Raw genomic sequence first — 27,140 nt, 5'->3', positions numbered from 1 at the left:
TTATTGCACTCATTTATTAACTTGTTTATTTCATGCTGTATTTGCTGAATATATATCACCCTTTACTGTTTCTAAATTCAAAATAAAAGCATTTTAAAAAGCCATTCCCCATCCGTTTACGCCGGATGTGCAGAATACGCCAAAACCCCCAAAGAAGAAAAATAAGTTTCCGCCGGAACGCAGAGCTCCGTGCAATTGGAGTTGCTTGATGTCAGTCAAGAGCAGCTTTGCCTCCACCTCTCCTGATTCTCTTCTCTGCTGCACTTGGCGACCATATCGGCCGTAAGGGAACGAAAATGCCAAAGGGATGAAGGGATCTACGGCCTTGTATATTTACAAAATGTAAAACATATACTATTGCAGGTTGCTTCTCGATTATCGCAGAAATATGAGCTCAAACGTCTCCTGTCAGTTTGCTTTATCCACAGTTGTCTCGAGCCTCGGGAAAATGTACCCGACTATTCCTCATCGCAGTTTTTTCGCGAACAAAAGAAGACATCCGAAAAAACTCTAAAAGAGCACGACAGAAGTATCGGTGAGTGTATCTCTCCGTGTGTTGTAAACGCGCATCGACTATGTCATGTTATCGCGCATGTTTCGATGTCTTTTTAACTAGTATTGCTGTCAGTCTGCCCCCTTTTCTAAGATCCTGGGCCGATTCAACTATAGCAGCCTGTAGAAATGCATTGATATATTTTAAATGTCGTAAAATGAGTTGTTCAGCCCAGACTTTGATTTATAATCCACATGTGATTCGTGCACAACAGTAGTTGTTTACAGTAGGTGACGTGTGGAGAGGTCTGAATCGTTGAATTCGATTGAGCCTGAAGTATCCAGATAAATACCGCTATTTTCATAATTGCAAAGGCCTAGACTGTTTATCTAGACGTTCTATGCATGTCAGTAAATAAATCATGGACCTTTAATTTGAACAGGCCTACCTTTTAAGCACATGGCAAGTAAATATAATTTGTTTATCTGAGATGCATTGCCCAGCTACAAAGTTAATGAAGCATTTAGATAAAATTGCAATTAATACAATTATTTAATACAATTAAATAATAAATACAATTGCCAATAATGGTTTTCCTAACTTGAGGGGTTTGTTTGTTGCAACTGTTTTAGATTAGTATCTCTATGCCCATGGCGATCCTTAACTGTCCTTTAAATTACATTACAATAAAAGAGGCAGACCTTTGTGTGGTTAAGGTCATTTTTGGAACTTCATTTAAACCATTAATGCAAATGTAATGTTGCATCATAAATTGAACACTAATACACCATAGTAGACAAAGTACGCAAACTATGCATTTTGTGCAGAAAGGATTCATTAATGTGTTGTGCAGCCATCAGACCTCAAAGTGCTTCGCCAGGCTGGATGTTCAAGTAAGCAAAAAAGTGCATTGATCCAAATGTTATCAAGTTGGAAATGTGTCTCAATATATCCATATCTCCTAAAAAGGCAGTTTTGGGAAATTGTTGCATCAGATATACAGTGGTATAACCACATATGGGGCATAAAAAGTCCTCAATACCACAGCTTTACAGTTTTGTCTAGTATTTTGTCTAGGTGCTTTTCCCCAAAATGTGTGGTTTGTGCAGCATAAGGAGAACGCCTGGGAACATATTCTATTTCTGATTTACAGAATATGTACTTTTGGACAATTTTCATTCTGGAATTAAATGAGCTTTTTAAATATATGCTTGCTCAGAGTATCACTGATATGTTCTCATGGCATGCAGGACAATTAGAAAATGGGAAGCGTATCGTAAACGCCTGCTGGCATATTTCCATGTGCAGGGATTAAGGCCTGCCCAGATATTTTAGTTGTCCTGAGCAGGGCTTAGACATTGCAAAATACTTTTCTTAGAAAGCTACATCAGTAAGTACATCTCCAAGTTTACCAGGTGTAGCCTCCAATTAACCAAGTTATATGATTCAAACAACTCTTCACGATATTGCTTAATTTAGTATCGTCAGGAAAATATCACCTTACTAATAAAGGTGATTTTTATTTTTAAAGACATTTTTGAGTATCCCTTAAAGGTTGTATTGTATTTCATAATGCTGCTTAGCTTGATATTAAATCAGCAGTGTACAATTTCTTCATGTATTAATTTCTTGGATCATAATTATGTTGTCACTTATATTCATTTTGGCTTTAGCTCATTTTGTTTCTAGCAGGAACTTCATAGAGCACCTAAAGTTAGTTTGACACACAAGTGCAGTGGCTCTGCTACTCTTATCTTTGTGCAAGGAAGTTCAACCCACCCTGACTTTCTGCCATCCCAAGCATGGATGTTATCAGCTGTCAGTAGGACTCTACCAGTTAGTGTATTTACTTGTATGTTACTGTTAATGTTGTGTATTTAATGCTGTTTCTGATATTGTCTGTTTAGGTATGGTGTGGTGATGCATAAAATGTATACATCTGGTTGCCACACTTACTGATGCTGCATACTGATGGTAGTGACTCTTTTTCAATCACATGTGGGGCACAGACTTGTATCAACTTTACTCAAGCATAGTGGAGATTGTGACATTTAAAGGGGTATTTCACCCAAAAATGTAAATTCTGTCATAATTCACCCATCTTCAAGTTTTCCAAAGACTTGTTTTTTTATATTACGTGGAACAAAAAATTAGATGTAATGCAGAATGACAGCCTCACTTGCACTACCAGGTATAAAACGAACATACCACTGATTATCTCCTTTTGTATTCCACAGATGAAACAAAAGTAATTTGGTTTGGAACAACACAAGGGGAAGTACTGTACATGATGACAAAATATATTGTTTTAGGTTAACTAACTATTTATCAGGCATAGCTTTAAGTGTATGGGTCTGTTCCAAAACGTAGTGAGCAGCATCGTAGCTGAAATGGACTCGAAATGGAGACAAAAGGGCAGCGATAAGCTGAAATGGGCCGCCATGTTATGGCGAATGGGCCATGACTGGCTGAAGAGGGCCAAAAAAACGGCACCGCGATATGCAGAAAAGGACAGCGACATCTCAGGAAAAACTGACTTTTAGTTTAGCGACTAGATTTGTGTGCATGTGTCCCGAATGAGAACGAAGCAGACTGGTGTGTGCTCTGGATGGCTTCCTCTTCTGGCGCTTGGTTGCTAGAGATGTCTGGTGTAGAACTTGGCTGCAGTATCATGTGAAGGGGGGTGAGACCTGGAGGGACAGAAGGGGCTGGGCCCATGCTACCAGGAAGCAGAAGCAAGGCTTTTTAGCGTTCTTGGTAGCAGAAACCCTAGCTGAGCAGAGAATAGCATAGTATTTAACTGGCAAGTGTTTTGTGATCTTGTGCCAGGAGTCGTTCGCATACAGTTCTGTTCTAGTCAACAGAAGAACAAGGGGACTAGAAGAACAGATGGGTGCTTGCTAGCAACCATCAAGATCATCTAATATGCTCTAACTGTTTAAGCAGAAACGGAGATATGGAGTGTTTAGTAAGCTGTCGGTTTAGGAGGGTAAGGATCTGAAGCATAGAGTCCAGTGAGATTGGTTTGATTTATTTATTTTTATTTCGTTTTATTTATTCTAAATTCTTTGTTTTAAAGTTTAATTACATTTAATCATCAAAAGTGTATCAAGTCAAACTAATTAATAAAACTTTAATCAAATAAAAACAGAACAATTATTTTTCAACATACCTTTGCATTATTTTTTAATAAAGAAATGCTTCTATACAAATCCTCAACGAAATCCAAAATTAGTTTTCTTTTTGTCATACAGTGCTGCACAACAGACCAGCACAGTATTAATGCATTGATGAAAATTGTATTCATTACAACAGCACTCTTGCTTGTTAGATATTGCTTAAATATCATTATATAATTATTGCTATATAATATTATTATTATTATTACTACACTGTAGGGCTGGGTGATATGTCGAGTCAGAGGGACACAGTTTTATCCAGGCTATTATAAAATGTGCTTAAGAGGAATATATACTCACTAAGCACTTTATTAGGAACACAATTGTCCTAATAAAGTGCCCAGCCTTCTGTGGTTCTGTGGTCTTCTGCTGTTGTAGCCTCAAGGTTCGACATGTTGTGCATTCTGAGGTACTATCTGCTCACTACAATTACACAGAGTGGTTATCTGAATTAACATAGCCTTTCTGTCAGCTCAAACCAGTCTGGTCTAGGGCTGCCCCAATACTCAACCAAACGGTAGTCAAGAAGAAGAGTCTTGGTCGACCAAGTTTTAATTAATTAGTTGGTTGGTTGCAGAAAAAAAAAACTCCACAGGAAACCGATGAACACCGTTATTACCGCTGGTTGGGAGCTAGGTAGTTCTATGGGGTAATTTTCATTAAGCATGGTTAGGGCTGCCCTACACAATAAAGCAAGACACCTTGATTTCAAACTTGGAACTTTATATTTTGTATATTTTAATTAAAAATGTTACTGAAACTGGAAAAAAATTAAGTGCACTTAAAATGTGTGTTCAACTTTTTGAAAGATGGCTTTACAACAGTTGTAAAGGACGACATCTCTCTGACAAAAAACTACTTCATCTGTGCATTCTCTACAAGTCGGGTATTTTGTTTTCCGGGAAAATACATTGTTGTGAATAAATTTGTTTTGTTCCCTCCTTCACTATATATATACAGTGAGGAAAATAAGTATTTGAACACCCTGCTATTTTGCAAGTTCTCCCACTTAGAAATCATGGAGGGGTCTGAAATTGTCATCGTAGGTGCATGTCCACTGTGAGACATAATCTAAAAAAGAAAATACAGAAATCACAATGTATGATTTTTTAACTTTATTTGTATGATACAGCTGGAAATAAGTATTTGAACACCTGAGAAAATCAATGTTAATATTTGGTACAGTAGCCTTTGTTTGCAATTACAGAGGTCAAACGTTTCCTGTAGTTTTTCACCAGGTTTGCACACACTGCAGGAGGGATTTTGGCCCACTCCTCCACACAGATCTTCTCTAGATCAGTCAGGTTTCTGGGCTGTCGCCGAGAAACACGGAGTTTGAGCTCCCTCCAAAGATTCTCTATTGGGTTTAGGTCTGGAGACTGGCTAGGCCACGCCAGAACCTTGATATGCTTCTTACAGAGCCAGTCCTTGGTTATCCTGGCTGTGTGCTTCGGGTCATTGTCATGTTGGAAGACCCAGCCTCGACCCATCTTCAGTGCTCTAACTGAGGGAAGGAGGTTGTTCCCCAAAATCTCGCAATACATGGCCCTGGTCATCCTTTCCTTAATACAGTGCAGTCGCCCTGTCCCATGTGCAGAAAAACACCCCCAAAGCATGATGCTACCACCCCCATGCTTCACAGTAGGGATGGTGTTCTTGGGATGGTACTCATCATTCTTCTTCCTCCAAACACGGTTAGTGGAATTATGACCAAAAAGTTCTATTTTGGTCTCATCTGACCACATGACTTTCTCCCATGACTCCTCTGGATCATCCAAATGGTCATTGGCAAACTTAAGACGGGCCTTGACATGTGCTGGTTTAAGCAGGGGCACCTTCCGTGCCATGCATGATTTCAAACCATGACGTCTTAGTGTATTACCAACAGTAACCTTGGAAACGGTGGTCCCAGCTCTTTTCAGGTCATTGACCAGCTCCTCCCATGTAGTTCTGGGCTGATTTCTCACCTTTCTTAGGATCATTGAGACCCCACGAGGTGAGATCTTGCATGGAGCCCCAGTCCGAGGGAGATTGACAGTCATGTTTAGCTTCCATTTTCTAATGATTGCTCCAACAGTGGACCTTTTTTCACCAAGCTGCTTGGCAATTTCCCCGTAGCCCTTTCCAGCCTTGTGGAGGTGTACAATTTTGTCTCTAGTGTCTTTGGACAGCTCTTTGGTCTTGGCCATGTTAGTAGTTGGATTCTTACTGTTTGTATGGGGTGGACAGGTGTCTTTATGCAGCTAATGACCTCAAACAGGTGCATCTAATTTAGGATAATAAATGGAGTGGAGGTGGACATTTTAAAGGCAGACTAACAGGTCTTTGAAGGTCAGAATTCTAGCTGATAGACAGGTGTTCAAATACTTATTTGCAGCTGTATCATACAAATAAATAGTTAAAAAATCATATATTGTGATTTCTGGATTTTTTTTTTTAGATTATGTCTCTCACAGTGGACATGCACCTACGATGACAATTTCAGACCCCTCCATGATTTCCAAGTGGGAGAACTTGCAAAATAGCAGGGTGTTCAAATACTTATTTTCCTCACTGTATATATATTAAATTTTTTTAATCACAGATGTATAGGCTGCAGAGTTGGTCACAATGAACTGCTCTGTGGAAATAAAGCAAACTGAACTCGAAGCACCTCCTGAGTTGAGATGTCTGAGGTCATTTGCAGCACTCATACGATACTGTTCTTGCAAAATAAATAAATAAATCAGGAGACAGAAACAAAGAAAGAGTGAGAATCTTTTACATGCGTGTTATCCATGAGACTGCACGCCTCTGTACAAATGGGAGCGTGTCATACACATAGACGGCTTTTCTCTCATCTGTTTTAAAAAAATAATAAAGCGTATTTCTTCAAGCGGGTGTCTGTGTGCCACGGGGCAAATTATTAGCCTAATTATAATATTAATAATAATTTAATACATGGGAATACGTGCCAAATATTGTCTTGACATGGTCAAAGGCATCAGCTGTTGGCGATCATTCTGACCATCGACGATCCCCGAGATCATCGTCTGTCGGCACAACCCTAATGAGCATTTCTCTATAAATTAACAAAATGTTCAGACAGTCTCCTTGCTGGTTTTTCTGACACATTCAGAATCATTACCACTTTTACCGGTGTCGCTGCGGCTCGCTTCATGCGTGCACTTGTAAAATGTATATTTTAAAGGCTCATTATTATGGTTTAGTATTTTTCTATAATGTAGAGCAGTGTTAGCAATATTACATATAATATTCTTTCTCAACCATGAAAATCAAACAATTTTCTGAGGCCCCCAACATATATATATATATATATATATTAAGTAATTAAAGTAATATCATAAACGTGTGATGACTAGTCGACTAATGGCTTAAACTAACGCCTACTAGTCGACTAGAAAAATCTTTGGTCGGTGGCAGCCCTAGTCTGGTCATTCTCTGTTAGGGATGATAATCGTTAGGAATTTAACAGTTACGATTCCGGTTCCAGTAATGAGTACAGTAGTTATTGTAGTACTTTTGAGGAAGAATTATTTGAAAATGAGAAATGCAATTCTTATTGGATTTAATGTCCTCTGCAATCTGTAGCCAAATGATAATATCCTTTAGATTTCTACAGAGCAGATATAACAAATCAGAAATACATTTAAAACGGTTCTTGTAAATGGTGTTAACTGACTTTTTAGAGACATATATCCAATCTAGTAATTGATCCTAACCTATCTGGACTGTATCTATACATACAAGAAATGTGATGGCACATTTAATAATTTTTTTTTACTACCTTGTCCCCCGACTCAAAGTATGACTATTCTCTGAATAGCCAAAACTCCACCTTCCATGACAAAATAGTATTATATCTTTATTTCAATCGGGTCAGTTCTCTGAGGCCATCAGACGACATTCGGCGCTTCAGCTCTGCCTCTGCATTTTTAATATTCCCTTCCAGTTCCACGAGTTCTCGTGCTTTTGATTTTTTGAAGGAGGCATACTGTATGATCCGACCCCTAAGAACCACCTTAAGTGCCTCCCAAACCACGCCCACAGAGAATACTGAGGATCAATTGGTTTCCATGTAAACATTGATTTCAGCCTTTAACATTTATTGGAATTCAGGATTTTGCAAAAGGGGTATATTAAAATGGCAATTATATGATTTCTTTTTCACCGTATGTGGTAACACCTCTAAACTCACCAGGGCGGGATCTGAGACTAAGCTGTTTTAACTTGAGCAAACAACAGATTAAATGAGGGACTTGGATATAGTAAAAAAAAAAATCTACTCTAGAATAAATCTTATGGAATGATGAAAAAAGTGTATAGTCCCTCCCAGATGGGCTCAAAAGTCTCCAAATATAAGGCCAAGCTATTCACACTTCATGATAAGTGTCAATGTTGCTCTAGGGGGCTTACTTTTGCTTCACTATGATCAAGGAATGAGTCCATCAAAAGATAAAAGTCTCCTCCTAATTTTATATCATGAGGGGTGCCAGCGGCTTGAAACATCCCTGCAAGATCTATAAAGAAGCTCTGATCATCAGCATTAGGTTTGTAAATATTAGCCAAAATCAACCTTTGCCCCTGAATTTCTGCTAAAACAATAATGACTCAATCTGTTTGAGACATTTGAATTATAGATGCTTACTTATCAATATAATGACTCCCCTGCTCTTGAGCCAGCAATAAAGAAAACATGTCCATCCCATATCTTCACAAATTTTTCAGCTTCCCGCAGGAAATGATGTGTTTCTTGAAGAAATGCAATATAATATTTCTTACATTTAAGAAAAGAAATAACCTTCCTTCCTTTTAATAGGGTGCCCCAACCCATTCACATTCCACATGGAGAGAGACAATCCACTCATATTAACATTTTTAATTTTGACATGTTAGAAAAAATTGATTGTGTAAAAAATAAAATTATAAAGAACACCTTCCAACATTAGTGCAACAATCAAACCCCAAACCAACAGAAACATGAAAAATGTGCACATTAACCCTACGCTCAACAGCGCCAACTATCGTCCATCCCTCTAAACTCAAACAGCCCATGTATGCCTACGAGAGCCCCCACAACAACTTTGCCTTTTGGATTGCTCAAGTCTAGTGCATCTATACAAATTTTGTGTGACAGAATTACACAATAGAAAATAATCTATAAAAAAACTCCAACCAATAGGAGGCATAAGCACAAAGAACGTGCAGATTCATCCACAATCTGTCCTGAAGGAGTGTTACTCAAAAAAACGTACTCCAGCCGCTAGGGGGAACCAACACAAAAAGAAACAAAGATGGCGCACTGTTTCCTCGGACAGTCAAGTGATTGTTCAGAGAGTCAGGTCCACTCGGCTGCATCGAGAGCATCACACAATTACTTACTCATTCCATTGACTTTATGAAGGACATGGCTTTCTCTGGGCATGTAAATATTTTGCAGCCATCCTTGGTATCTATTCTCAATTTGGCTTGAATAGATTTGTAACAATTTGTAATTGATGCTTTTCACTATTAGTTTATTGTGGCAGCTGTAATTGTAATCTTGATTATTTTTTCAATTCATTGTGCAACCCTGTATTGCATTGAACATTTACAGATTCCTGCAACACTTTTATCATTTCATCCAATGAAAACCCCTCAGGTCTGAACATTTCATTAGGTGTAGGGATGTACTCTTGTTCTGGGAACTGGTCTTTAGCCCATTGGTTTTGTTGGTGTGTGTTTAGAGGGGGTTGGTTTAGGTGATAGACTTGACTTTTAATAGACCCATGATCAGAGTGCACTGCAAGGTTAATGTACATTCACTCTGTCTCTCCCAACCTGGCTTGCCAAGACAAGGTTATATGTTGTAGGGCTGGGCGATTATGGCAAAAAAATTACAAACCTAAGGGCGTTTCACAAAGGAAGTTGTCAACATAATGTGAATGTAAACAAATTTTTTATATATTTAGAATAAGTGTTCATTTGTATAATTACATAAGTATTAATATATTATGCTTAACTCAACAATCGTCCAATGAGCTGCGGAATGTTGCACAAGACCGAGACATCAGAGACTGGCAGTAGCATCGATTGCATGCGATAGACAAAATTATTGATTTGATTTGTAAATCTGTGTGGTTTAATTTACACATTTTCAACTACTGTACATGTTAACATGAATAAATGTGTGCAGGAAAAATCTGCATTATGAATCTGGAATTACATTTGTGCACAATCCCGTGCCGAGTTTCAGGCCCTGATATGAGAATAAATTTGTACAATTCAAATTGCGAAGTTTGTCTATAGGTGCAGTACACTTAAAACATGTCACGGATCAATACAATAATTATCAATCTATCTGAATCATCATTGTAAAAGGAGCGGGGGATGTTTAATTCTCCTATTTGTATTCAGATTATTTGATATGAAGCACATGTAGGGGTCACATCCGTAACGCTTTATTATGTGTATTTCAAAAATAACAAAGGAGACCATTTTGTTAATCAAAATGTGCACAGCACCAAGGACAGATATGGTCGGATTAAGATGTATACATGCATGCTGGACAAAGTCGACCTGCAGTCACACTAGAAATATTACTGGCTTTCTTTGACACAAGGGGATTCTGACATGAAGACTCTTCAGTCTCCACGTTAAGTTTGGGGCGGCATCAAACAAGTTACTTTTTTATCTTTTTATTATCCAGCTATTGATGAATTGACAACATATGTAACTATAGCATTTGATAATGTTTTTATGCAAAACCTAGATTCCCAGATATAAAAATAATAAACAAATAATAAAAAATTGTTTCAAAATGTAAACCATAAAATCTCCCTGCCCTAATATTATAGCAATTTACCATTATTCTACTCATTTCACTAGTTCTAATGATAGCTATGCAACACATTTTGCACAATCATCTTGTTAGATTTGAGAAGTGACCTTTCACTTCATATATGAACTCATTGGCCCTATTCATGTACACTGCTGACTACACCACAAGAGTTTTACAAATGTTCTGTATTGCGATTTCAGTTTTATGTGGAGCAAGGTTCCTGAGATTGGAGGAAAGGTCAAGCCTGTTGGCCTCTGTTCACATTGTCACCATAGCTGCACTGACAGATCTAAGCTTTGATTTATGACCATCCATGCTTTGGCTAAAAAGAGAAGAGTGGGAGGGAATGGAGAGAGATAAGGATGATGCTGGGAATAAATCTTAAAATGCATGCATTTCATTACATTAGACAACAAAATATCAACCCTAGGGGCTTTTGCAAACAAATTATGCCAGACCCTTTCTCAGAACTATCTTAAGTTTTCATTGCCATTTTTGCAATTAATTCAACCAACTTCTATCAAGTAGATTTTTGTGGAGGTGTGCGGTCAACCGTCAAGTTCACAAAGGTGTTATATCAGAGTTGCCACATGTGTAGATCTTCACATTACTGTGGACATGTTTTACTAACGTTTGTCAACTAGAATGTGTCCAAATGCTTATTGTCTTAATTTTGAACAATATATCTATTGTTTTGTAATTTGAAACCTAACAATCTTTTTTGTGAAATGTTTTGATTTATGCTACATATGCTACATATCTTTGTTATTATATTGTGATGCATGTCTTTAAAGTAAATTCCACTTGTTTTGATATTTATTGTTGAGATACAGTGCAATTTGCTGAAATGTTTAACCTATATCTTTTGGATCCACTCAGTTTTAAACCAACCTAGAACTAGCAGAGCTGGCAAGGTTAAAGCAAGACATTAAAGGAATGGTTCACACAAAATTGAAAATGCTGTTGTTATTTATTCCACTCTCATATTGCTACAAACCTGCATGACTGACTATTGTGTCGAACACAGTATGTTAATCTCAGTCACTGTCAGAGATCAGTCAAGTTCATTGCAGTCCACCACTCAAAGATCACTCTCCCCAGAATTCTAAATCACAAACACCTGGTCATCACTTATCACCTCATCAGCCAACTCATAAAAACACTCACCTTGTATCCAGTCTTTGTCAAGCCTCCAACAGGAACAGACCATTTCTCCCTGAGTCCTGATATCTCCGTCGATCCTGAAAACCTGAGTATTCCGTTTTCTTACCTGATTCATACTAACCCTATGCACTGTTGTTCTGCCATCTCCAGATCACTTATCCGATTCCTGAACCCTTGTCTGAGATCTGATCAAACCGGCCTGATTGCTCCTAGAAAAGAGAAGGAGTTAACGAACTGATACAGAGTGAATGTTCTACTGATCCAAGTCATTTGGATTTCCAGTTGTTCTCCGTGCAACGAACTATCTTCACTAAACCAGCACCTGAAAAGTCACCTGATACTTACCTTTCACCTTCTATACTTGAATAAAACTATATTTGAATCACTTACCTCCGATCTCCTGGTCTCTACCCTGACAGAAGGCTTGGCCGAAAAAAGGGGAAGAAGAACAGCGCGATGGAATCTGTTTGTAATATTGATAACCCTGCACAACCGACAGCCGCCGCTGTTAATCCCAGTCAGCCAGCTTCCAGCACTTCCGTAAACCCCGCTCCTTCTCTGGTTTGCTTCGCCAATCCAACTTCCCGTCCAGCGCCATTCTCCGGCCGGGCGGAGGATTGCAACGGTTTCCTGTTACAGTGTTCGCTCGCTCTAGAACAACAAATCCAGTTATACCCCACTGAAAAGTCAAGGGTTGCTTTTATTATTCAACAGTTATCAGGAGCTGCATTAAGATGGGCTGAAACTTTGTGGCTGCAGGAATCTACCGTTACTTCCTCTGTACAAGAATTTATAAACCATTTCAAAGAAGTTTTCGGGCATCCAGTAGATGATTCATCCATCAGTGACAAGCTATTGCAATTACACCAAGGCAAGAAGTCAGTTGCTGAATATTCACTGGAATTCTGCACTCTAGCCACCGCCAGTGGGTGGAACGAAAAAGCGCTCATTTCCATCTACCAACGTGGTTTGAATCCTGCACTCCGCCTTCAACTTGCGATTTATGATGATAGCCTGGGGGTCGAGAAATTCATACAGCAAGCTCTCCGTGTGCACCAAAGATCTCAAGGCTGCTATCGCGAAGCCCAGCAACCCACCTTTTCACCACCTCAGTACCCCGATAAACGACCCTTCGAAGTCACTGTCGAGAAGATGCAGGTGGATAACTATCGACTGTCCCAAGCTGAACGTTTTCGCCATCAAGAGTTAAAACTGTGTCTATATTGTGGAATGGGAGGACATTTTCTTCGTTCATGCCCTACACGACCTCCTAGAGTGCTTGTGAGTTCTGTCTGCACGTCCGCCTCTGTATCAGCTCCGTTAACGATATCTGTGATTCTGAAATCTACACGTTTCCATGTCTCTGCTACAGCCATTGTGGATTCCGGGTCAGCAGGAGACTTCATCTCCGGGCAGCTCTGTCAGAAACTCCAACTTCAACAATCCGCCACCTCCAAGCCATACGCCATCCATGCAGTGACGGGTGAAACCATTAATCAGGGGTATGTCACGTCTCGAATTAAACCTATTCTACTCTGTGTTGAAGACACCCACCATGAACTGTTTGAACCTTTTGTACTTGAGAATAGCCAGACTGATATTATCCTTGGCCGTCCATGGCTTATACGACATCAACCTAACATTGACTGGAAATCGGGTAAGATTTTGAAATGGGGTTGCCTGTGCTCGTCCATGAGTTTTGAACACCCCGTATCGCCCATCGCCAACTTGCCCGACACCATCCCGATGAATTCAACCTCCATTGAAAGCCCCATAGACAACTTGTCGGTATCCATTTCTTCATGCTACTCTCACTATTCAGATGTATTCAACCCCGTCAAGGCTGCCAAGTTACCACCCCATCGAGCATGGGATTGTGCCATCGATCTGATTCCCGGAGAATCCATCCCCAAGGGGCGAATCTACTCTCTGGCTATTCCTGAGCAAGAAGCCATGAAACAGTATATTGAAGAAGCATTAAAACAAGGCTATATTCGGGCCTCTACTTCACCTGCTGCCGCCAGTTTCTTCTTTGTCCCTAAGAAAGATGGAGGTTTACGTCCGTGTATAGATTATAGAGCTTTAAACAAGATAACCGTCAAGTTCAGTTACCCACTCCCATTGGTCCCCTCTTCACTTGAACAACTTCGAGAAGCCAAGATATTCACCAAGCTGGATTTGAGAAGTGCATACAATCTCATTCGAATCCGAAAGGGCGACGAGTGGAAGACTGCATTCATCATTCCAGCAGGACACTACGAATATCTCGTCATGCCGTATGGTCTGGTCAACGCCCCTTCAGTTTTCCAAAGTTTCATGGATGAAGTTTTCCGAGACTACCTGAATCAATTTGTCATTATCTACATAGACGATATCCTAATCTACTCCAGAAACTTGGTGGAGCATCAGCAACATGTCTCTCAGGTACTCCAACGGCTACGTGAATTCTCCCTGTTTCTGAAAGCAGAGAAGTGCTCCTTCCATCAAACCTCAGTCAAATTTCTCGGTTACCACCTCAGTGAAAGAGGAGTAGAGATGGATGATCGTAAAACCAAAGCCATTACTTCCTGGACCACTCCACAGTCTGTCAAAGAGTTACAACGATTTCTTGGATTTGCGAATTTCTATCGAAGATTTATTTATCAATACAGCCTGCTTACAGCTCCTCTGACCTCTCTACTCAAAGGAAAACCGAAAATACTGCTCTGGACCACTGAGGCTGAACATGCCTTTCAATTTCTCAAAACCGCATTCACCACAGCCCCCTTACTCCAACACCCGAACCCTGAAAAGATGTTCATTGTGGAAGTAGATGCTTCTACAACAGGAGTAGGAGTGGTGTTGTCACAAGACTCTGCTTCCTCACCTAAACCCATGCCCTGTGCATTCTTCTCCCACAAGCTATCTCCTGCAGAAGTGAACTATGATATTGGTAATCGAGAACTCCTGGCCGTTAAACTTGCGCTAGAAGAGTGGAGACACTGGCTAGAAGGAGCCAAACATCCATTCCTAGTTCTCACAGACCACAAGAATCTGCAGTACTTGAAAGAGGCAAGGAGACTTAACCCACGCCAGGCCAGATGGGCACTCTTCTTTACTCGCTTCCATTTCCAGATCTCCTATCGTCCGGGTTCGAAGAACGTCCGAGCAGACGCCTTGTCCCGTCTCCATGCCCCCGAAATTTCCCACGAAGAACCTGAGAGTATACTCCCGAAAAAATGTTTGTCAATCCCATTCAGTGGGACCTAAATGAACAACTGCTTGAAATGTCTCAACACCAACCCAGTCCTCCAGAATGTCCTATCGGAAAGATATACGTACCCGAAGAATTTCGTACCTCTCTAATCTCCTCCGCACACTCGTCTGTCGGCACAGGTCATCCTGGAGTTAATAAGACCTATTCCACACTTCAAACTTGATACTGGTGGTCCAACATGTTACAGGATATCAAGAATTTCATCCAAGGATGCATTCTCTGTGCCATGAACAAGAACCCTCGTCACTTACCCACTGGAAAACTCATGCCTCTGCCAGTCCCGCAACGACCTTGGTCGCACATTGGAGTCGACTTCGTCACTGACCTTCCTCCCTCAGACGAGAATACATGTATCCTGGTAACTATTGATCGTTTTTCCAAAGCCTGCAAATTAATTCCCCTCAAGAACTTACCCACAGCCTTCAGGACTGCAGAGCTATTGATGGAACACGTCTTCCGGAATTTTGGCATCCCGGAGGATATTGTGTCAGACAGAGGGCCACAATTTATCTCCAAGGTGTGGCGAGCCTTCTTTGCTCTAAAGAATGTTACAGTGAGTTTAACATCAGGGTACCACCCACAAGCAAATGGTCAAGCGGAGCGAAAAATACAAGATGTCAGTCGTTTCCTTCGTACTTTTTGCCATTCGAATCAACATCTCTGGAGCCGATATCTCGTATGGGCAGAGTATGCTCAAAACTCCCTTCGACAAACCTCCACGAATCTAACACCATTTCAATGTGTACTGGGTTATCAACCACCATTGTTTCCATGGTCCGGTGAGTCATCTGAAGTCCCCGCAGTTAACACTTGGTTCCAAAACAGTGAGAGGGTATGGAACCAAACTCATCATCATCTCCAACAAGCCTTGAACCGTCAACAACACTTCGCAGACATTCACCGCAGTAACACTCCCGAATATCAGCCTGGGCAACTGGTCTGGCTTTCGACCAGAGACATCCGTCTAAGACTCCCTTGTCGTAAACTAAGTCCGAGATACATTGGTCCATTCCCCGTTGTAAGACAACTTAACCCAGTCACCTACCAGCTCCGTTTACCAGCCCAATATCGCATCCACCCCTCATTCCACGTCTCACTCTTGAAACCCCATCATCCGCTTGTTCCTGTTCCCTCCACAGACCTAGTGCACGATGACAACCCCCCAGTACCTCCCATTGAAGCCGACCCCATCTATACTGTTAGAGAAATCCTGGACTCCCGACGTCGTAGGGGTCTACTCGAATATCTGGTAGACTGGGAAGACTATGGCCCAGAAGAGAGGTGTTGGGTACCTCGAAGGGACATCCTCGACCCCATGTTACTCACAGAATTCCACGAACTTCATCCTGAAAGGCCTGCTCCGCGACCCCGAGGTAGACCCCCACGACGTCAAGGTACTAGGTCCGCTGGCGCAGACTCTGGAGGGGGGGTAATGTCAGAGATCAGTCAAGTTCATTGCAGTCCACCACTCAAAGATCACTCTCCCCAGAATTCTAAATCACAAACACCTGGTCATCACTTATCACCTCATCAGCCAACTCATAAAAACACTCACCTTGTATCCAGTCTTTGTCAAGCCTCCAACAGGAACAGACCATTTCTCCCTGAGTCCTGATATCTCCGTCGATCCTGAAAACCTGAGTATTCCGTTTTCTTACCTGATTCATACTAACACTATGCACTGTTGTTCTGCCATCTCCAGATCACTTATCCGATTCCTGAACCCTTGTCTGAGATCTGATCAAACCGGCCCGATTGCTCCTAGAAAAGAGAAGGAGTTAACGAACTGATACAGAGTGAATGTTCTACGATCCAAGTCATTTGGATTTCCAGTTGTTCTCCATGCAACAAACTATCTTCACTAAACCAGCACCTGAAAAGTCACCTGATACTTACCTTTCACCTTCTATACTTGAATAAAACTATATTTGAATCACTTACCTCCGATCTCCTGGTCTCTACCCTGACAGTCACCATTTACTTTCATTGCATAATTTTTCTATACAATTAAAGTGAATGGTGACCAAGGCTAACATTCAGCCAAATATCTCCTTTTGTGTTAAATGAAAGAAGGTCATACAGGTTTGTGACAAAATGTAAATGATGACAGGATTTTTATTTTTGTTCTGTACTGTAATCTTTTATGTCTTTGTCTGCATGGTTACACCCCACCACAGATCAGTATCAGAATCCATGCTGTCAAAATCTGTGATTGATATCATCCTCACAAGGCGTTAATTGGTCAATCTCAAATTTGTAGTCCATTCACAATGTCATCCAGCAGCCTCTAAATACATGACACTCATCCTCTTGCTCTCTGCTATCTGAGAGGTGAATAATGTACTGTAGCTCTTTCTCCCACATGACCTACATTCTGTTCTTTTTATCAGGCGACTTGATAAACTGTCATTAAGTATTTATGGCAGATTTCTCTCTTTCGTTCAAGCTGCTCCTGTTGTGACATTTCATAAAAAAAATGTTAAGTCTTGGTTTATGATCGTGTGCAAATTCATGCAATGATATAGTTTAACAATTTTTTATTTTTAAGTCCTTTTAAAAAGGCTAATTGGTTTGGGATCACTTCAGGACTGTCAAAGACTTGCATTTTAGTTGTATAATTTCCAGTATTTATTTTTTACCACATACAGTTGAAGTCAGAAGTTTACATACACTTAGGTTGACAAATTTGTTAACCACTCCACAGATTAGCAAACTATAGTTTTGGCAAGTTGTTCAGGACATCTATTTTGTGCATGACTAGTAATGTTTCCAACAATTGTTTACAGACAGATTTTCACTTTATCACAATTCCAGTGGATCAGAAGTTTACATACACTATGTTAACTGTGCCTTTAAGCAGCTTGGAAGATTCCAGAAAATAATGTCAAGCCTTTAGGCAATTAGCCAATTAGCTTCTAATAGGCTAATTTGAGTCATTGGTGTACTCTTGATGTATTTTAAAGCCTACTGTACCTTCAAACTCAGTGCATCTTTGCTTGACATCATGGAAAAATCAAAAGAAATAAGCCAAGACCTCAGAAAAAAAAATGGTGGACCTCCACAAGTCTGGTTCATCCTTGGAAGAAATTTCCAAATGCTTGAAGGTACCACGTTCATCTGTACAAACAATAGTACGCAAGTATATACACAGTGGGACCACGCAGCCATCATACTGCTCAGGAAGGAGATGCATTCTGTCTCCTAGAGATGAACGTAGTTTGGTGCATAAAGTGCAAATCAGTCCTAGAACAACAGAAAAGGACCTTGTGAAGATGTTGGAGGAAGCAGGTAGACAAGTATCTATATCCACAGTAAAACAAGTCCTATATCAACATAACCTGAAAGGCTGCTCAGCAAGGAAGAAACCCATGTTCCAAAACTGCCATAAAAAGCCAGACTACAGTTTGCAAGTGCACATGGGGACAAAGATCTTACTTTTTTGAGAAAATAACTGGTCCGGTGAAACTGAAAATGTTTTTAACTGTTTGGCCATAATGACCATTGTTATGTTTGGAGAAAAAAGGATGAGGCTTGCAAGCCGAAGAACACCATCCACATGCCCAACCGTGAAGCATGTGGGTGGCAGCATCATGTTTTGGGGTGCTTTGCTGCAGGAGGGACTGGTGCACTTCACAAAATAGATGGCATCATGAGGAAGGAAAATTATGTGGATATTTTGAAGCAACATCTCAGCCAGGAAGTTCAAGCTCAGTCTCAAATGGGTCTTCCAAATGGACAATGACCAAAAGCATACCTCCAAAGTTGTGGCAAAATGTCTTAAGGACAACAAAGTCAAGGTATTGGGGTGGCCATCACAAAGCCCTGACCTCAATCTGATAGAAACTTTGTGAGCAGAACTGAAAAAGCATGTGCGAACATGAAGGCCTACAAACCTGACTCAGTTACACCAGTTCTGTCTGGAGGAATAGTCCAAAATTCCAGCAAATTATTGTGAGAAGCTTATGTAAAGGCTACCCAAAACATTTGAACCAAGTTAAACAATTTAAAGGCAATGTTACCAAATACTAACATAGTGTATGTAAACTTCTGACCCACTGGGAATGTGATCAAAGAAATAAAAGCTGAAATAAATGATTCTCTCTAATAGTATTCTGACATTTCACATTCTTAAAATAAATAGTGATCCTAACTGACTTGAGACAGGGAATGTTTTCTAAAATTAAATGTCAGGAATTGTGGAAAAACTGAGTTTAAATGTATTTGGCTAAGGTGTATGTAAACCTTATTGTTTGAGCTTATAATACTGCTTGCTTAATGTATTCATTGGAGGAAAGTTAATTAAAGTCAATAAAAACCACTTGACTTGACTTGACTTGACTTCTCTGCAAACCCTGAGTACATGTGCTCAATAAAGAAGAGTTTTTCTGGGGACATGCAGTTCTTGAGTTCATGCATCACTGGGAGGGGATCACTCTTCTATTGCTGACACACATTTGTACTGTTTTGACATTTTTCAGCCCAAGAAATGTCATGTGTTCAGAATTGAAAAAAACAATACATTGCATTTTACTAATAATGAGTGGGCGAACAGTTAATGAATTACATTCTGTCCTTAAGCTCTTAATTGTTCTGCTGTGGTGGGCCATAAAAACACAGGCCCAGACCAGCAATAACTCAGCCCACCGCAGCAGGTTGACTGCGAGCATTTCCACAAGTTCATTTTTAGCGCTGCCCTTGAGCCTCCGAGAGTCTGCCTGGCAACATTTTAATCACTCGGACCCTGTTTACACCTGGTATTAACATCCGTCTTGGGTGATCCAATCGCAAGTGGCCAGCTGAGAAAGAGTTCCGTTTTCACCTGGTATTAACCTGTTTAACTGTGGGGAGTGTCTCTGATATATATCACTCGCTACGTCATTGTGTCACTACTACATTTTAAGGCGAAAATATGAACAATCTAATCACAAACATGACATTTTGAGCAAAATGTTAGTTATTTTAATTGGGGTAGGAATTTTTTGGAACTGGTTCCAATTTTTTTTTATGCCAAATTTTGCACATTATAAGTTTGTTGACAGAAAATCTCATGACTTTTGGTTCTGTCAATGGAACTCTAATGTGCAATGTTCAGTTGAAGCAGATGGAACACCAAATGAAAATAGGCTACTCTTAACAGTGTTTCCTTCACTATTATTCACTGTGATGCTTCTGAATTAACAGCGTAAAACATAGTGGAGCCAGCTATCTGACTCGTTAACTGACTGCTAGTTTATTATTTTTACCATGTCTGACTTAAAAATAACTAATTGTTATTGTGTTATGTGTAGTTAAGTCTAGTGACTGTAGACTAATCAAATGAGTGTAGAATAAAACAATATAAAATGTATATCTTCATATAGTTATTACTTTTATTGATTTGCTGGCTCTGTGGCACATTAAAACATGTGTACGTCTTTAAAAAAAATAAAAAATTTAATTGATCTAATTTGTTCTGTTGACATGCTGTTTTCATAATCATGCTCTAATGTAAAACTTACTTTGTTTTACTCCCCAGGTTCAGGTGCCCCCACCTAATGGAGAAAGTTGGAAAGGTGTGGAGCAACCTGAAGAGGGGATGTCATTCACTTATTCACCCAGAGGGGGGCACCCGTGTTGAAATGCCACCAGAGATTCAACCACTTGCAGACACAGTATGCCACAGTGTGGAAAATTCTCAGGCAGTTGGCACTCAGGAGGCACCTAGTTCCTCCAGCTGTGTTGCAGCTCACTCTCTAGTGGCATGGAGGTCAAGTGGGAGTGTGGTGCGACGGGGTCATAATTGTGCCGGGAATGTGCCCCAGATATTAGACATCACAATTGAGCAGGACAATGAAGATACTCGTGCCCCCCTGGGATCCCGCAGGGACTCTTATTCACGTCATGCCCCTTGGAGTGGAAAGAAGAGACATTCATACTCCACTAACGCTCAGAGTTCACTAGAGACCACAGATCGGCGATCAAGCCGGTCTCTGCGCAGGCATGGGACTGGTAGCAGCCAAGAGGAGATCGATCCGGGGGCAACACGTTCACTACGCCAGCAGATCCATGATACAGTAGGCCTGTGCCTCCCATTGCGCTCATCCTCTCGAAGCACCTACCTTCCACCACCAAAACGTAAGATCCAAATCACAGAGCTCATGCTGGAGACATGCCCCTTCGCACCAGGATCAGACCTTGCCCGGAAATGGCATCTTATTAAACAGCACACAGCACCGGTCACAGTGATGCCAGTGGATTCATCCTCTGATGCCTGTGGTGCTGCCTGTGCAACACCAGAAGATGAGGAGGAGCGCTTGCGAGAAAGAAGGCGGCTCAGCATTGAGGAGGGTGTGGACCCACCCCCAGATGCCCAGATCCACACCGTGGAGACTATCACTGCCCCCCTAGCTTCTCTTTATAAGCTGGGACCTAAGCTGACCCCTGGAATGAGTGAGACACTAAGCAATAGCTTGGGGGCAACAGCAGTTATCTGTGACTCTGAGGACGATGAAACCACCACACTCTGCTTACAAGCTCGCAGGCCCAAACAGCGGCATGCTTCTGCAGAGAGTCATCTTGGAGGTAAGCAGCCAGGGCCTTGGAAGGTCCACACCCAGATTGACTACATCCACTGCCTGGTTCCGGATCTCCAACAGATCACGGCACTGCCCTGCTACTGGGGTGTGATGGACCGTTATGAGGCTGAAGCGCTACTGGATGGTCGGCCCGAGGGCACCTTTCTGCTTCGCGACTCTGCTCAAGAAGACTACCTGTTCTCCGTTAGTTTCCGCCGCTATGGCCGTTCGCTCCATGCACGCATCGAGCAGTGGAATCACAACTTTAGCTTTGACGCACATGACCCCTGCGTGTTCCACGCAGCCACCGTCACAGCACTATTGGAGCACTACAAGGACCCTAGCGCTTGCATGTTCTTTGAGCCGCTGCTGACCGTGCCTCTGCAACGGACCTTCCCTTTCGGCCTGCAATACCTTGCCCGAGCCTCCATTTGCCATTGGATTACCTACGATGGCATCAGGGCTCTGTCACTGCCCCCTGCTCTGCAGGACTACCTCAGGGAGTATCATTATAAGCAGAGGGTGAGAGTACGCTGGCTTGAGAGGGAGCCAATCAAGGCCAAGTGAGGCAAGGCAAACTCTTCCTTTCTAAAGTCCATTCAGCACTTTGCAGAGGTGGAGGAATTAAGAGTTGATTTGGGGGGAAGGGTTTGGATGTTTGGGGATGGAGGTATGTAAGGAGGGACCTGAAACTGATCACAAAATATAAGCTTCTATATTTTTTTTTGTTATCACTCTAACAAAGAAATCATATACAGTTCAATGTGGCTCTCCAGTGTGCACATTTCACTACAGCTTCTGGAGTTGGCTAAATCAGCAGAGGTCTTAATGCTAGGGTGTACTTCGTTTTTCCGCTTGTAATTACATCTTGCGCACGTTTGAGTGCTCTAGCCTTTCAAAGTATACTCTTTTGACCGCGACTGTATGGACACGTTCAATGCATGCGCACTATGACTGCTGCTTTGTGATACTCTTTAGGACAGTCAACGGCAGGGGTATGTGGGGACGACAAGCACAGACTGTCCACATGTCTACAAAAACTTGCCTACCTGCGCACAGTACAAGTGAGCTGTTGACAAAATTTGTGCTATACGCACTATTTGCGAGATGTAGCGGTACGTGGAAAACTGAATTTTTTAGTTTTACTTTTCCCTTCTCCCTCAGTTCTCATAGCTTTGCTCAAAAGAAACAAGGGGGTTACACTTCTACATTATATTTAATGCCTCTTTCATGCTTTTTTTTTTTAATTGGTTGGCTGTGGTTTAGAGCCATTTCATCTTTTTGTTGAGCTACCAATTCACTTCCCTGTCTGCCCTCAATTCCCTTTCATTAAATTTTTTTTTTTTTAATCAAAATAATATTTTGGACACATTTTGATGGGTGGTGAAATGGAGGTTGGGTGGTTACATTAAATTTTTCTAGCTCCTTACATAGTCCTTAGCTTTCATGGTGCTCTGTCTTAGGTTACCATGGTAACATTCTGTGCTCATTCCATGGTTAGAGGAGGAAGCATTGTAGGGCAGGAAATAGAAAGGGTTTTGCCCTGCTCATAAAGAAGGCAGAGAGATCCATGAAATATGGATTGACTAGCAATGGAGAGAAGGGCTCTTTGATGTTCTGCTTCCTTAACACTTCCGGGAAGTGATCAGGAAGAGGATGTGATCTGATGTAAGAGCGCTTGGTTTTCCAAAAACAGAGTTACTTTGTTTTTGTTTCTAAATGTTTTGTAATAATTAATTCCTACCACTAATTGCACTGTGGTGGTGTGGTGTGGGGGGGGGACTAATTCTATATCATCTTTTTTGTATTGTTGTGAATGGTTTGTCAGTGCCCTGGTAATTGGGCACTGATTAAGAGCACTTTACCTTATCTGTGCTTATGTTCGTGGGAGCAGCAATATAAAACCTTCTAAACTGGGACCATTGTTGTTAGGCATAAACACTCTCCCATATTCTGTAGAAAATAACTACGCTCACTTTGTCTAAGCCACATTGCTCTAGAGAGGATGGAGTATTTTATGACCCCATCAGTGTCATTGGCTATGGTCGTTCTGGCTTGTTGTGGGAGGCCAGCTTGATTCTAGGATTAGTTTAGTAGTTAATAGATGAATATTAAATACAGTATATATACATTTATTAATTTAGCAGACACCTTTATCCAAAGTGACTTAAAAAGGACTTTTCAAGGTTTACCTGAGAAAGAAAAAAAATCACATATAGGCCCCTTAGATCCAGCTTCTGGATCAATTCAGAATCTGTAAAATCTAGCAAAAACTTTTAGGAAAATTAAAGATTTAATTATACCCTATGTATATTGTCTTTAGACACCTATGTAACTCTTGTGCTTTTTTTCCTCCTCTGTTTAGTACCAAAATACACACCGTGTAAAAAGACCCAATCACTTAGTTCACAAAAAAAGGAAAATTCTTTAATTTACTTGCATGTCTTTTCACACTTGTGTGACCATTAACTTTGTCATTGTATGGAAAAATATTTAATGAATGTGAATGGGGAGTAAGGCTTTCAGTTTTTAACAATTCTTCAAAATATCTCTTTTTGTGTTTCACATAAGAAAGTAAATAATATGGGTTTGGAATGACATGTGGGTAAGTAATTGACAGATTTTCATTTTTGGGTGAACTGTCCCTTTAAGCAGTGCACCTTCATACATCTAGAGCTTTTAGTTCATCTTATGGTGCATTAAATGGACATGTTACTAACAGTAGTCCTATTGGAAAAGACAAGTTTTCATATTCAAACAACTGTGCCTGCACCAAGAGTCAATGGCATCATGAGAGTCATCCTCTTGGCCTGGTGCTGATGTATAATGTATTTTGAGTGCTACTAGTGATATGGCTATTGGTTCCCGAACCTTTCAGACTTTGTGTTATTTTTATTTGATGATACTGATCAGGTACAACTGCCAAATACTAACGTTAGGCTAAGCTCAGGCTAACAACACACAAACAGCAGTTTGTTACAGTACAACTATAACCAGCCGTGTTTGTGTTGCATTGCCCCTGTCCTCCTTTCCAACCTTAAGAGACTTCTGCTGATATAAAGTTTTGTATTATCTGCTTCTCCAAGGCAACACAATCAACAGATGATCCTGATGCATTTAAAGATGTCTTCCTTCACTTTGTCCAATTGAGTCTTTTTTATAATTTTTCTTGCCCAAGAGAGGATGTCAGGGGTCATGTCTCCCTTAGATGAATTCAAATTCAAGCAAAGGGTCTTTTGTATTCTCGCCACCATTTTCTGCACATTGTGGATGAAATTCGTGCAACTTAAAGCTGCTGCTGGGATGGTGGTAGTGAAGCAGGTTCCAGGTTGACATGGCATCAAAAGGATCTGATTCTGAAGGGGCCAGCTGTCCTGCTTGCTGCTTTCCTGTAAAAGTATGTCATGCTTGGCTTACCTCCAGACTATTAAGTGCACTAACCCATCAAACTTGATTTGTACCTATAATGGTGAATTCTCACGAAACCTGTCAAGGAAATGTTCTGGCCCTATTTAACTCAAAAATCAAAAGAATCAAATAAGAAATTCTATTTTGCATCTAGAAAATGTATGGCTACTTAATGGTCCTAAATGTAGACTTAACACAAAATATTGTGCGTGCGTGCGTTAAATATAACCAGGATGAGATGCCAAACTCTTGGCCTTGAGAGAAGACTTAAGTGGCTGCAGTCAGGGGAGGAGTGAAATAAGTGCTGGCAGGTCGGACAGTTCTCACTTCTAATAGTGTATCAGCCACCTATGAGATCAAAGGCAGATTTTCTGTGATTCACGTTAATTTGCTTGGTTTCTGATAAAGTGGATCGAATTTCAATTCTGTTTTTAAATGAAAATTAATATGATGAACGGGTCAACTGATGTACCTGTTATTCAATTCATCCCAAAAACCATGTCTTTTTTTATTTTAATAAATGTGAGGATTATAGAATAAAAAAATAAGTTTAGAATAATGTACAGATAGTTTCGGAAGGAAATTGGTACTTTAATTCACCAAAGTGACATTCAACTGATCACAAAGTATAGTCAGAGCATGATGTTAAAAACAGCACCATTATTATTTAAAAAAGTAATTTTTGTTCAAATCTAGACAGGCCCCATTTCCAGCAGCCATCACTCGAACACCTTATCCTTGAGTAATCATGCTAAATTGCTAATTTGGTACTAGAAAATCACTTTACAGCTATTATATTAAACACAGTTGAAAGATATTTGATTTGTTAAATGAAGCTTCACATTGTCTTTTTGTTTGTTTTTGAGTTGCTATTGTATGCAATAAACTGAATGTCCTAAGGTCAATATTAGGTCAAAAACGTCAAAAAAGAAACTGCTTTCTCTGGAAACTCATTGGTAAACTTTGGTGAATAAAATTACCAATTTCTTTCCATAAGAGAAAAATCTGTACATTATTCCAAAACTTTGGAGGCCAGTGTATAATGTATATCCCATACAGACACCATACATTTAGAGTGTTGGGAATATTTCATAATTATATGCATAAAAACATGATATCGGAGTTAAAAAAAAATCAAACATTTTAAAAGAGCCAATGAGCATTAAGCTGTGTCGTCAGCAAGTCGTTTCCCGTTGTGCTTGCTGTTTGCGCAGCTGGGAGAAAGTGACTTGGCTGCCTGGCTCTTAACATTGCTAGTATTTTTTACATACGTCGCCATGACATCACAGCAAGTCTGACATATTTCTAACCAGCAAACACCTGCCTGTGATTGGTTCTGTGCAGAATTTGCTAATCTCAAATGAGCCAATTGTCTTGATGGGTTTCATAAGTTTTGCCCATTTTTATCAGGGGAGGAACTATAGCTCATTCAGATGGGAGTAGAGAATGGGAATGTGGTGTCTCGTCTCTCTCCTTTTCCCTAGTTTTACTGAAGTAGTAATGGATTCAAAGTATATATCGATCTATATATGTGTGTGTGTGTGTGTGTGTGTGTGTGTGTGTATATATATATACACGTTATACATGCATACACACACATTTTTTATATGAAATATTTTTAATATAAATAATTGTAAAAAAAAAAAAATGCAATAATGTCCTAGGGCTTAGCTATATGGATGACCCTGTGAAGAACCTTGCCTGATAGGAAGGTCTCCTTTGAAACTTTCCTCGGGGGGAGAATCAATCATGTTCACATCATGACATAATGGATTTGGTGCATTGTGTCATTAAGGTGTATGAGAGAATCTATATTACTGTGACCAAAGGTTTTGGTTTTCACTGTCATCAACAGAACATTTGTTAGTGTTTGCATTCAGACACCTCCCAAAGTAATTGTAAAAAAAATTCACACATTTCAAAGTAAAAAGGGGCCTAAAAATTTAGACCTAAAGGATGCTAATTGGCTTACTGTATGGATTTGTTCATTTAACATTTAGAAGTACCTTCTCATAGAATCGCTGTACGCTCCCTTCCAATACCCTAGTTATGGGGATAGTTTACTCTAAAATTAAAATGATGTCATCATTTACTCACACTTTACTCACATGTTGTTTTAAACATTTATGACTATTTAACTATGTGGAACACAAACGTGTTCGTCTCAGGCACCATTCACTTTCATGGCATCTTTTTTTTTCCTTGGAATGAAAGTGAAAACATGAGTGTGAGTAGATGATGACAGAATTTTCATTTTTTGGTGAAC

At 40.3% G+C, this 27,140-nt stretch overlaps 1 protein-coding gene across 1 annotated transcript; it reads left to right on the top strand.

The window, feature by feature from the left end:
• Positions 1 to 259: 259 nt before the first annotated feature.
• Positions 260 to 23,273, top strand: LOC127627039 (suppressor of cytokine signaling 5-like). The gene is made up of 2 exons (XM_052103244.1): positions 260 to 535; positions 20,428 to 23,273. Exon 2 carries the CDS (start codon positions 20,447 to 20,449, stop codon positions 22,031 to 22,033), a length of 1,587 nt encoding a protein of 528 aa, XP_051959204.1. The 5' UTR covers positions 260 to 535; positions 20,428 to 20,446; the 3' UTR covers positions 22,034 to 23,273.
• The last annotated feature ends 3,867 nt before the right edge of the window (positions 23,274 to 27,140 follow it).

This window comes from Xyrauchen texanus, chromosome 33 (assembly GCF_025860055.1).
Source record: "Xyrauchen texanus isolate HMW12.3.18 chromosome 33, RBS_HiC_50CHRs, whole genome shotgun sequence".
Classification (NCBI taxonomy): domain Eukaryota; kingdom Metazoa; phylum Chordata; class Actinopteri; order Cypriniformes; family Catostomidae; genus Xyrauchen; species Xyrauchen texanus.
The sequence above is the reverse complement of the archived record's forward strand: the minus strand, read 5'-3'. Positions and strand labels throughout refer to the sequence as shown.

Excerpts from the sequence above, each read along its gene's own strand:
- LOC127627039 (XM_052103244.1), top strand. The coding sequence starts at position 20,447 with ATGGAGAAAGTTGGAAAGGTGTGGAGCAACCTGAAGAGGGGATGTCAT.